General features: G+C 35.4%; 1 protein-coding gene across 8 annotated transcripts in view; it reads right to left on the bottom strand.

Annotated features, from left to right (window-relative positions):
- Positions 1 to 13905, bottom strand: part of ROBO1 (roundabout guidance receptor 1) — a 688445-nt gene that overhangs the window by 13286 nt on the left and 661254 nt on the right. For 7 of the 8 annotated variants that reach the window (XM_015880144.2, XM_015880164.2, XM_015880154.2 and 4 more), the window contains 5 exons: positions 12679 to 12833; positions 8513 to 8848; positions 5946 to 6053; positions 3251 to 3395; positions 2685 to 2936 (listed from right to left, as the gene is read on the bottom strand). In XM_015880144.2, coding sequence (XP_015735630.1) covers positions 2685 to 2936; positions 3251 to 3395; positions 5946 to 6053; positions 8513 to 8848; positions 12679 to 12833 — 996 coding nt within the window. The remainder of the gene's footprint in view (positions 1 to 2684; positions 2937 to 3250; positions 3396 to 5945; positions 6054 to 8512; positions 8849 to 12678; positions 12834 to 13905) is intronic. The other variant, XM_015880189.2, reaches the window with a different exon arrangement.

The raw sequence follows: 13905 nt of genomic DNA, 5'->3' as shown, positions 1-13905 counted from the left end.
TTTCTTTTTGCAGGTGATTTTTTTTTCTTTTTCTTTTTTTTTTTTTTTTTCTCTTTTAATAAATGAACTACTAATGTTGAAAGGACAATTTAGGAAGGTAAAACAAACAAACAAACAAAAAAAGAAAAAACTATTCTGTGGCATGAACAAGCTGCTATCTCCCTAGACTGCATTATCCAGACACTACTTTCCATTTCCAATATGAGGTACTAAATGTAATGATGACAAGGTCAGTTTGGGATATCCACCAATAATCATTTCATGGAAGAAACAAGAACAGAAGCAATTAGAACATGGGAAGCTCTGACTTGCTCAGTAGAGTTTAAACGCCTTAATTTCAAAATTGTGTGAGAATTGTCCTTGCAAGATATTTGCCAGTCTCTTTATTCTCTAGGCTTCAGTATTATGAAACAGGTAACTGACCACAAAATATGTTAGCATTTTTGGAATACAGTGTTTCTGTCAGTCTTTAAGAATAGGCTAATTTAGAGCCGCTGTCCATGGATATATAGAATTACAACACTTGGTCCCCTTTATCTGATGCAGCAGTTCTTGCTTTAGTGATGACATCATCTCTGATCTTAATTCCAATACTGACATCTTCTGCTACCCCATTAATTTTTAGTTTTTCCTCTACTTGTCCTTTCTTCCAAACATCAGACTTGAGTTTGCTATAAATTTATCAAGCTAATCAGACAGACATGTCACTGTACACAATCGTCATCACCTGGTTTTCACCAGAAACTGAGATGATAATTTGGCAGGACAACAAAGCTAATAAAAAGTATGGAAACCAGTATTTTTGGCATTATGTTCACTGTGAAACTACCATTTAGCAAAGAATGTGAAAACAATGCAGACAGGTAACATTCAGTGCATTTTTAACTGAAAAGCATTGTCACACTATTTTCAAAGCAGGAACATTCTTCCAGAATGGGCTACAACTGCTGAGCACAGCCAACACATAAACAGCAATGCCTTAGGTCATATCAACACCATTAAATACAAATGATCATCACCAAAAACTTGCCAATTAAGTAGACAGAATTATATGAATCATTTTAAAGTGAGGTGATGACTATAGCAGAAATAAAAGAAACAATTTTTGAAGAAGTAAATTAGATAAAGTCAAACTTACCCACTAACAGTGGTAAGACTTTCAGAAAAAATAGGCTTAGTCATTGCAGGAAAAAACAGAACATAGACATTCCATTTCTTTTCCTATCAATTCAATGAGTAAATAATATTCCCTAGGAGCTTAAACTGGAATATCCTGGGACATGAAACTTGAATTTTTTCAGTGACTTAGAAGATATTTATGGTGGCCTGCTCTGAGTCGTTGAGAGAACTTTCTGTTTATGTGTGTTTGCACACATGTGCTCCAATGCCTACTCCATTCAGTGTATCTTACTTCCCAAAACACATAATCTGAAGTAACTTACTTAGTAATTCTGTTTTTGTTTTAAGCATCCAGTTAGCTTAACTTCTAAATACCCCTGCAAACAGAAATGCTAAAACGAACACTTTTGTGTTCCTCCACATTAGAGCTGCTCAAAATTATGGGAAAATATTATCAGCTATCCACTAATATAAAGAGTGGTTATAAAGATTAAGGAAGATGGATGGACAAAGAAAAATAAACAGCACAAGAAGTGTTACCATAGCAAATAAAGAAAAGAGATACAAAATAAGGCAGATCAAGCAGAAATAAGGAATAAAAATAAAAGCAGTTATTAGCCATTAAAAAAGAATAACAATAACTACTGCTTACTTAAAAATGGAAACACAAAAAATTGAACTAACTTTTCAAAAATCAAAAGTTACACAATCTGCCCAAAACAAGAGTGTAGTTTGCTCAAAACAAAAAGTATGACAGTAATATTACAGTTACGTTGGTATCCTTGTGATGATGAACAACATATGCAAACCACTGGAGAAAAGGAAAATAATTTTAAATGCAAAAGCTGCATCATATTATCAAAAAGCAAGACAAGTAAGCATAACACATATAAGGCCTCATTCAGAATTCAGTGTTTTATGGAACAGAATCTGAGCGAGTATACATGCAAAGTAGTTTGCACTATAAGCTACTCACAGTAGAAACAAAATTTCACTGTAACAAATATCTACCTTTGTTAATGTTGGTCATTCTTTTAAATGAGGTTAGGAGGAAATGTTAAGAAAATTTTGCAAGTAGTAATTTCTGTATTAGGATTTATGAAAGGAGAAAAATCTATAGGTTATATAAATCATATATTTATATATATTCATACATATGGATGACAAGTTAATTGCACAGTTACTGTGAAATAATGCATGCTATTTTATGGTAATAATGCAGTAAATCTATTGGAAACAATGGAACTGTAATTATATGGTAAGCTGTGTTAACGATACCACTTTAATATCCTAATAACTGTGAATTTAACTTGTGTCAGCACTGGATGTACTGTAAAGTGATATACTGCATTTCTTACCATGGTTTAATAATAAATAAATTAATTAATAATTAATGACATATTTCTTAGGTTATAAATAGTTCTAGTATTCTGGATCAGAAGGTTAGATATTAAAAGATTAAATGTCAAGGGAAAAATCTTGACCTCACTGAATTCAACAGGAATTTTCAGTGGGACCAAGACAGTTTTTGTCACATCTTCCTCCCTGCATTTGCATTGACACACCTCCGTTCAGGTTGGTGTTGTATGTGACCCAGATCCTCCTGGCAGTCCTGTAACATGGGCTGGAGTTCTTCCTGGGGAGAAGGGGTGAGAGTGGCAGTTGACTGATGGCTATAGGAGACAGCGGCTGGAGATGAAGCTGCTCCTCGGACAGGTGGAGTAGGACCTCGCTCATCTTCTTCCTCTTCCTCTAGATCATCTTGCTGCAGATACATCCTTGCAGGTGGGACTGGACATGGAATTTCTTGGTCATAGCTAAAATTAATTTTGTAAGAAAATAAGAACACATATTTTTACTGTGTAATTGGTATATTTGATACATGTATGAAGAGCTCAGGAAAAAAAAAAAATCCCTTTCATATGTGCTCTTGAAAACAGCTAAGTAAAGCTGCCTGGAAGGATGTACACCACAGTCATTAAGTCTCTTTAAATAGATAGTCTACAGCTAGTTCATAAGCAGCATCAGAATTGTACCAAATAAATGTCTCAATGCCAGCCTGAAGAATAAGTTAGTGTTCAATTAACTAACAATTAAAAGTAGAAATGGACAATGTGTTCATTGTTCTTACCTTTCATCGACTGAAAGACTATAATCTTCACTATTGCTATGGGGAGGTGGATGTGCTGGAGGGGGTGGAAGAAGATCTGCCCAGTTCATGCCAGCTTGCTTGGGAGCCTTTGGAGTCCGAGCACCCTTCTTGTGCCCTTGACTCCCTGTGAATAAAAAGTATGTATTTATAATACTTTTAAATAACCGCTAACTCCTGCACTTTGAAAAACAAAATACCCATAATCTCATGCTCTTTTGAATTTTCTAGGAATTTTCTGTTGTGATGAGTTGGAGTAAACTGGTATTCCTTCTTTTTACACCAGTTTGCTATTGTACATTTTTTGTAGAACTACTCCATGTTATTAACTAGTTGAATTTAACTAGAAAATCTATATAGTGTGGAAAAAAACACATAGAAGACAAAAGTTGAATTGTTAATAAACAGACAAAATGTGATAAAACCATAAAATAATTTTACAAGCAGTGTAATTAAGAATGAGCTTCCCACTTCTATTAATTACTTAATAGATTATCATCTAAAACAAATGAGCTGTAGACGTATTTTCAAAAGTGCCTTTATATTATTTAATTGCTGGAACCTAAAATACAATATGATACAGATATGATCTATTAAAGTTCCAATGTTGCATTAAGTCACTGAATATATGTAATTTGTACTTGTCCACTGAAACGTTTTAGGCACAATGAAATTACCAGTTTTAGTCTAAATGGCAGGTGCAGTTGAAAATAATTGCTGGCAGAACTAAAATAACAAAGATCGATGAAGTGCAGCTCAAATGTTTTCAGCTACTATTACTGGGAAATTGGGAAATTATAGCTTATAATAGAACAATGCAGCTTTAACAATTCCAATAACTTTGAATAAGAACAATTATTCAGGTGGTCTTGAATTTTAACGTTGGACGTGGTTATGATCAGAAGGGATTCTACCATTGTTCCTTTGTGTATATTTTTTCCTTCTTTGTTACTGTTACTTCATTAATTGCGGATAAAGTCACCATATTTTTAAATATGTTTTCTTGTTTCTCTCTTCAATTGAGACACAGTTTTATAGTCATAGTTAAGCCTAGACACAAGATTAAATATTTTCCAGTGAGATTTAGGAAGGTTGTCATTCTCACTTCTGCTGCCTAAGTTTTTCTATTCTTATAGACAGTAGTTACACCTATTGTTGTCCCACATTAGCTGTCAGATATCAGTATATCAGTATATTTTTGCTATGCACAATTATTTTTCTGGTATATCAGTATGTCAAGCAAGACCCTTAAGAATCCCAAAGCAACCATTATCTGCATTCTCTTTCCTAAGCACCGTGACATATACTAAGTTCAGCACAATTAATTTATTACTCTGGTCACCTTGCTTCATTCCCACTGGAGTCTGTGGTATAGGACTATAAATTTTTAGCATTAGAATAACCATAATATGTGTCAGCATGGAGAATATAACCTTCTCTTTTTGAATATGCATGGGTTCACACCCTGAAATGTTTCATTCTCAATGTAAGATCTTAAAGCTACTGAGGAGACTCAGCATCACATTCTTAAGTTGTAGACCCAGGCAAAAGGCTGATTCCTTCAGGAACACCATGAACAGATAGAAGAATTAGGAGCCATGCTCACCCATCTCACCCCAGCCATTGAGAATTCCAATCATCCACATGCACAACCTCAGTCATAAAAGGTTAAGACAGAGCGCAGGTTAGGATTAAGGCAACAAGGTTATCAAATAAGACAGCAGAATAGAAAGTGAAAAGGAAAGCCCTAGACTTCATTACCAGAACCCCACCAAGTCTGCGACTGTGATCATAGTTCAGCCTATCATCAGCTCAATAGAGATAAACATAGGCTAAGTACCAGACTTACAATAAAGCCCCAAATTAAACCTATGCATGGTTCTGGTTTGCCTCTGAAAATCTCCCACATCTCTACTAAATATAGAAGGTGAAATTTAGAAGTTAATGCCAATATAAGAAGTAATGAAACCATATTCTGTTGCTCCCGAGCACACAGCACAATTTCAGTATGCTGGTCAATGTTCCCTAGTAGAAATATCTAAGTTTCATTTCAAGATTTCTACAAAGGACTTTTAGGTGTTTTGCACAGCAGATGACTAGAAGAAACAAAATTTAACTTGAATTATTTACTGTCTACATCTGTATGATGTACAAGAGTATTTTGATATATAGTGACTGAAGTGTGTAGAAATAGTTGCTGTACATGTAAAAATAGTTGTACACATAAATGCTCTTTTAAAGTTTATGGGATTGGTTAGGGTATCTTGAGACTGTTCTGGACATAAAATTCTCTCAAGTGCACAGAGCTAACATACAGAAAAGGAGTCAGTACAGCATAAGGAAGTTAACAGTTAACACATCAATTAAAATCATTCTCATGACGTTTCTATCTGGAGATCATAGCACTAACCAGTAGGGTAAGAGCATCCAAATTCAATTTGATTTCATTGCTTTGACAGTTTTCAACAATCAGTTAATGTACATTTAGGTGGCACTAAGCAATCATGGGAACACAACAAAAATACAGGCACGTACTGAACCAATTTTCACACTGTATAACGTCCCTGCACTACAAAATTTTCTAGTGTCTCATCCTTCTTTAAGTCCAGTAACACGTGGAAACAATGGCTAGAAGGTCTAAACACTATAACATTTAGAAAACATTTTAGATACTCACCAGATGTGCTGCTGCCTCTATCCGAACTGTTGTAGGATCCACCTGTATTCTGGTCATATGACTGGTTGTATGGAATTGTTGGAGCAATGCTGTCATTTACTCTGTAATCTGAAAGTTTAATAGTATAGTTAATGCTACCCTTTAGAAACTGATATACTTTTATATATCTGCTTCACAACACAAAGCAGATTTGCTGAGAATACTGAAAATAAATAAATAAATAAATAAATCTGATTTTTTTTGAAAGGAAAATAATTCTATAATGAAATATTTATTTTTATATTGTCTCTGTAATTTTATGGAAAATCATGAGAATACCTCTATAACAAAAATGAAGTAAGTTGAAATCCTTTGCACAGGATACTGGCAGTGTCTCTGCAATGATTAAGTCTCAGTGGATATGTAGACCTATGTGGGCATTTTGCATATGAATAGACCGTCACCTCGATCTACATGATTTACATGATCTCTGCTTAATTTATGCATACAAGGCAGCCACTGGACTATGGTAGCTACTTTTTGTATTTCAAAGGTGACTAACCCACAAAGAAGTCAGTCCTGTACTACAAGGGCTGAATGTTTTGCTGGAACAACAGCACAGCTCCACTGAATTTGGTTTACAACAAAGGATGTCTTCATTCAATGTCCTCTGCTAGTAAGAAGATTTCTATTTATACTGACTCATGTAAATCTTAGCAATGCATGGGATCACTTTTGCCAATGGCTATTACAGTATCCACATTCTCCAGTTCTGAAGCACTTGATACATATATCACTTTTAAATCGAGATTCTGCAACCAGATCCCCAAAACGTTTTCAGAAGTAAAATGCTCATCTGAGAAAACAGTCTTTTCATGCCAAAAAGCATTTATAATTTACAGAGAACATAAGGGAGCTGAGTTACTCTTCATATGGCAAATAAAACTGCATCATAAACAGAACCGTTGGACATAAAGTAGCTACGATGAAACATAGCATTTAACTCATCAAAATGGTTATTTCCCATCACAAAAGCTATAGGTATAATTGTCAGCAAGACAGTTTTGTCTTAGGAAATGAGAAATCCAAGATCAGAATATTGACTCATAAAATGCTAAAAGAAAACAAAAATAAACAAAACTAAGAATCCAGTCCCCATCTGCTGCAGAAATTGTTTGTCATAATGTAAGCATGGGAAAAAGAGCAAAATGATGAATTCCACACCAGAGTGTATTCTGTAATAGTTTCTCAGCCTAGCTGCATTCCACAGACCATGCTGAAGTTCTACATACTGCATATGTTTACACAGAGGATAAACAGTAAATCAACACTCTGAAATATGTATATATGACTGTCAGCAGACAATGCTTTAAGGGGGCCTTCCACACTACAACATGCTAGAGAATATGCAGCTGTAATATACACAGTTTGAAAGATGCAGTATCTTCCAGGATATAAAACCAAAATGTGCTTTAATTCCAAAACAGATACGTAATACACAGTTTATGAAATAAAACATAATTTAAAAAAAATAAACAAATAAAAATACAGCTTTCACCCTCTATTAATGAGCCACAAAAATTGAATTTTCCTTTGAAATGTTTATGTGAACAGAAGGTGCCACATTTTATATCACCCTTTGAACTCTATGAGCAGATAGGTCCAGTAGAGGAATCAACATTCCTGTAATGAAGTGCATCTTTTTACTACATATTTTATCACTATGCGACCACTTGAGTTACAACAATCCATGCAAGAAGTTCAAAGTTAGAATGAGTCCAGTTCCTAGGGATACTGTTTTGCAAATCAGGTTATTAAAAGAGGTTGCATGGTAGCCCGGAGGGCCAGCAAGAAATCACATACCTATTTCTTCCAACTCCCACATGCCCTCAAGGCCACAAAGGTACATTCTGATATTTCACGTTAACACTGAAATCAATTTATTTTTAGCTTCTGGATCCACAGACTTCAGTCAGGGTAACAAAGGAATTTAGTTTCCAAAACTGTGTGCAGTAGCATTGTCTCTGAATATGTGAATGGAAGGCTTGCTAAGAATAAGTCTAAAATGAATTGTATAGTTCCATTTCTGTCCCCAGTGTACAATACAATACAATTTTACAGAGTTTGATATGCAAAATTTCATTCATTTACATGTTCATGTAGATTTAATTAGTCTCCATCCACGACTGGGAAGAGTAGGTTGACCTATTTAAAATTTAAGGTAGAGTATAATGTAACTACCATGCATTTGGCTTATGAATAAAATATCTGGCCTCTGCCTTAACCAATCCCTTCACTACCATTACATCTAAATTAATCACAAATCCATAGGAAATAAATTTTATACAATTTTTTTTTTCTTAAGATACAACTTATTTGTTATTATAAATTCAATATCTGAAGGTTATTGTGGTGCTTATTAACTTTCTGACACTGTTAGCTAACAATTTCTAAACCATAAGAGGAAGATATTTAAAAGCACCACAGAAGTCTGTAACTGCTGAACCTCAAAGCTTTAGACTCCCAGCACCAGAAGGTCAAAACTCCTCTGACGCCTAAAGAGGAGAAACAAGCTAAAAACTCTTCACCTTTGTTTAATTTGTTTTGCTCCATAATGTTGTACTGTATGGGTGTAACCTCTTGCTTTTGCTGAACAGAGGGTTTCCAGTGTTTCTCATTCGTATCTCCGCTGCCACTGTTAACATTATTGCTGATATTTGACTGGATGAGTTGAGTGGTGGCATAAGGAGTGGGCTGCCCAGGTTGGCTGACAAATCTTCCATCCTTTAGATTTGGACTATTGAAGGTTTTCATCTCATTGATTTTGTTGCTTAGGTCCACGTCACCATATACAGTTGACTCAGGCAACATCAGGTTTGTCTGCTTGTTGTCCAGCTGATTGTTGTAATTTGCTATACAATCGGCTAACCACAGAGGAAAGAAAAAAGAAAAGGTCATTCTGTTCGCTTACACTATACTTTCAATGAAATTCCCTTTAAATTCTTTTCAGTGCAAAACTATAAGGTTCACCACCACAAGCTACTGTAATTAACTAAATAATTTATATAATATAGGTTACCTCATAAGTTATTGCTTACAGTATTAAGTATCTCTTGGTTCACTGTAAATTGAGATCTACTGAATTGAATCTACTATGACTTACCTTGTTTATTTTTTCTTTTATTTTATTTTATTATATTTTTTTCCTTGTATGTTGGCCATATTGACAGTATGGGCATCCAATTAATCATTGAGATAACTTTCATTTAAAGGAAAAAATAACTTAACAAGACCGTCATTTTGCATCAACACAGAATAAACAGAATTTAGACTCTTGTTATCAATGTAAGAAACTGGCAGTACAACAGATTTTTTATAAAACAGACTGAAAAGTGATTACACATTAACAGAATTAAAGAGAAACAGTACAATGGTAAAGGTAACTGAGTACCCAGAAGCAAAACTTTATTTTATCATTATTTCCTTGTACAGTCTTGTATTTGGTTTAAAACAAAAAGACAGGAAAACACTCTGGATTTTTGCTATTTGCTTTGAATACTTCAGAGTAATACCATAGTGATACCACTGTCCTGATGTGCTAAATGTAGACAGCACAGATAGCATGAATCCATTCTTCTAATAGTTATTGCATCATTATATCAGTACTTATCACAATCATATATCAACCAGATGTGCACTGATGCTGAGGCCACTACTGTGTGAATCAATGTGTCTGCCTTTCCAGCTTCTCTATCTTCTGTGACAGTAGTTCAGCAATTTTTTTTTCCTTTCCTTAACCAGTCTTTTAGAAGAATAATGAATGGAGTAATGCAGTCTGTGAATAGGCATTTAGAAAGTTGAGTGAAACCAGCATTCCATGGTCATGAAACAAGAATTATCATTTGCCAGCTGATTAATTCATCAATAATTATGTAACAATCACCAGGAATATACTTTTCCTCTTTAAAAATACGTAGCATTTATGTTAATGAGTTTGAATCAAAACTTGAAGTCCATTACCTGTGAAGGCTACATTTAATTTACTAAAAAGGCTGCCCAGTAAAACTAAGTACAGAACTCAGGATTTGACTATTGTACTACATGAAATAACTTCTAAATACAAAAGACATTCAGTTCGAAAATATTCCCTAACACATACATCTTTCTTGAGAAATATTTTCTAAAAGAAGGAGGAACAAAATAATACCTACAGAAGAAAATCTGTGATCCCCATTTACAACGATTAAGGAACAGTATCAGAACACACCACATACAATTTATTCATTATACACTGCATACCCCTCAGCTTGTATTTTTGAAGGTTTTACTGTTTGATATGTTTTTCTTTCTTATATGAGGTGTTATTTATTTATTGTCTTACCATCCTAATTTTCATGATTCTTACTTCTTAAATGTCTTCATTTCTGATTTTTCTCTCAACTACTGAGACCACACAAGTCTTTTCTCCTTTCCAAGAGCACTATATTATACTAGGCAACTATATATCCAATATATTCTTAATTCCCAATAGTTTATACGTTGGTATATTCTTCTCATAGAGACACTTGTGACATATACTCTCACCTGCTTCCATTTTAAACTACATCTGATTTTTGCGTAGGGCAATATAATCTATACAGTATATGCAGAAGAGACATTTTTAATATAAATGTAATAGAATCCCTCATACAAAGTACATAAACAAAACTTGCCCACTGAAATAACAGATTTATCCTTTTAGACATTTCTGTAGCATTTAGCTTTAGAACAACATGTTCCCCTTCTGTTAAGTTAGAAGACATTACTACACCATCCTTGTCTGACCCCCAAGCTTACAAGCTTTACTTCAAAGGAAGGAAAAACTCCGCAATACAACCAAGCTTAATAATAAAGCTAAATCAAGAGAGAATGTGCTGATTTAACTGTTGTTTCAACAGTTTGCACATCTTTGAAATGTGCATTGTCTTCCTTTACTGAATTTGTTAAGTTTCAGATACTGAAAGCTGCCATTTGTGCTTGCTACAAAAGAAGAACAGAATCAAACAATTGAATAGAACAGAAAATAGTCCATCTGGAAGGAACTATCAAAAACTATTGAGTCTAACTGCCTGAGTACTTCATTCAGGGCAAGCCAAAAGTTAAAGCATTATATTGATGGCATTGTCCAAATGCCTCTTGAACACTGACAGGCACGGGGCATCAATCACTTCTCTTTGAAGCCTGTTACAGAGTTTGACTAACCTCATGGTACAGAAACGTTCCCTGCTGTCCAGCCCAAACAAACTCTGGTGCAGCTCTGTGCTGTTCCCATCTTATTATCAGCTCCCAGGAAAAGGGTTCAGCACCACCCTATGCCTCCCCTCCTTACAGAGAAATAGGGAGCAGTGAGGTCATCTCTAGGCCTCTTCTTCTATAGGCTAGATAGCCCAAGGGTCTTCAGTGTCCCCTCACAGGATATGTCTCCAGCCTTGTTACTGTCTTTGTTGCCCTTGTCTAGACACTTTCAAGGACCTTAACATCTTTTTTATATTGTAGAGCCCAGAACTGCACACAGCATTCAAGGTGAAGCTGTACCAATGCTAAATGTGGCAAGTAATCTCCCCTTTTGCCAAGCTCCCTGTGCTGTGCTTAATGCATCCCAAAATGTGGTTTGCCCTTATTGCTGCCAGTGCATACTGCTGGCTCATGTCACCATCCATCGGAAATCTTTTTACATAGCTATTTATGGGCATAATATCCTTGGGCAGAAAAAATACACAAATCCCTAATGTTAAAATCTTGCACCTTCCCCTAAAGCACCTGGCACTGGTCACTGTCAGACAGGATGCAGCAGGAGATGAATTACCACTATCACACTATGGCTGGTTTCACATTAATTATGCTGGAGGTAAAGCTGTTTTGCACTTATGCAACTTCACTATAGGCAATCATACTTCCTTTCAGAAATGCTAGGAAATGTTCCTAGCAAAAATTAGCTACAGATGCTGGCAGAGTGCAGGCAATATGCAAAAGATACATTTTCATTCCTCACCAGTTACACTAATTGTGTTAAAACAAAAGGAGTGTCAGGTCTTTGTAAAACAAATTCTGTAACAAATAGTACTTCCAGATAGATTTCTCCTTTTGTCTTCCTACTGCACTCAAAAAGTTTTCTTTAAGACTCCTCTGAATCCTGCCCAAGCTCCTGGGATTTAGCACTTATTCTAACATTTCACAATTGCTTTCAGATAGTGAAGTTAACTTATTTTTATTCACACATCCTAAATTGAAAACCAACTATCCACTTTTGTACAGAATGGAATCCCAAAGGAGGTTCTTAATGTGCCAAAAAGTGTCTGGCAAGTACTGTAGTGATGTTTATTTCTTTCTTCCCATCATGCCCAAAAACAAGTTGCAAATGTCACTGGTATCATTTTGGTACTTGTCCTTCTCCATCCAAGTAACAAAGATGTACAAAACAAAATGAAGTTGTCTTGCGTTTGTCAGATGTGAGAACATACATATTCAGTGCAACCTTTGGTAACATGGAACACTGCAAAGGCTCCTTCAGTTTTTAAACAACTGACAGAGGATCGAAAAGGATGTAAAAATTGGGATTCAAAAATGGACAGAAAGCATTATCATGACATAGCAGAATTAAACTACATTAAATGCGAACATACTGGAAATCAAAAAGAAAAGTAAATCTGTTCTCATGTATTATAATATATACCATGTAAAGAAAGTTCCTTAACAAGGTAGAAACATATCTAACCTGGTCGACTGTATGTCGTAAGGTTGCCATCACTGTTTCCATTGCCAGAGGTGCAGCAGTTGATGGAGCAGTCATTGTGGTTGTTCCCTGTGTTAGGCCAAGTATCTGCTAGCCAGGGCTGTGTGGCTGGTTCACTGATGTTTAGGAGTCCTGGCCTTTAGAAACAAAGTTTGGTCACTTCAAAAACTAAACAGAGACATTTTCAAGCTGCAATTATATCCTTCATAGAAAGTTAGATGTCACATGTTTCATAGAATTACAGAATGGCTTAGGTTGGAAGGAACCTCAAAGATCACTTTTTTCCAGTTCCCTTCCTGTGGTCAGGGCTGCTCCCCACCCGCTCAGGCTGCTCAGGGCTTCACCCAACCTGTCCATGAACACCTCCTACAACTTCTCTGGGCAGCCTATGCCAGCGCCTCACTGCCCTCTGAGTGTAAGGGCTTGAGCACTGGAAAACACAGCTCAATTCCTTGGTATAGTGGTTTTTAGTCTTTCATATCAACTACTGTTCTGAAGTGCGGAACTGCACTTACTTATATGTTTGTGTGCACTCTTTAAATGGGAGGGTGAGATAGGAACGAAGAAATGCATTTTTCTTCACATCCTTTTTCCTTAAGAAAAATAAGGTTAAATTGGAATTGGAAACAAACAAGTACAAACCTCAAGCATGGAAGTAAGATGGATATGGAGAAATAAGATTTACTTGCAAAAAATTTTGCAAGTGAATAGTGGCAAATTTTTGGTAATTTGGTATAATCACTATTGGGTACCACTATTGTTATGGATCACATGGAACCACTGGAGATAGTACAGAAGCTGGTCTCTATAATATTGTGATGTTCTTAAAAAATAAAATGTTAACCTCTGAAAGGGCAAGTTGAGAATAAAAACTGCATGTGGTTTGTTAAGGGGGATATAATCTTTATATACATGTGATTTAAGCTGCAGGCTTAAATCACAATCTCAGAATGATGTTTAAAACATCTACACATCCATATGTAAATATATTTCTCCACAGCATATGTCACCTGACAATTTAACATGGAGGTGATGATGTGTGACTTACTGCTAGACTAACAAACCAGCAAATAACACATGCATTACACAAGTATTTTTGTATATCTGAAATAAATGTACACCTACGTTGTTCCATGAACAGTCCAGCCAATTTGAAATAACCTGCCTTTATTATTTTTTCCCCTAATTCTTGCAATGAAAATATGTCAC

This window comes from Coturnix japonica, chromosome 1, assembly GCF_001577835.2.
Source record: "Coturnix japonica isolate 7356 chromosome 1, Coturnix japonica 2.1, whole genome shotgun sequence".
Taxonomy (NCBI): Eukaryota; Metazoa; Chordata; class Aves; order Galliformes; family Phasianidae; genus Coturnix; species Coturnix japonica.
This window is presented reverse-complemented; position numbering and strand designations above follow the sequence as displayed.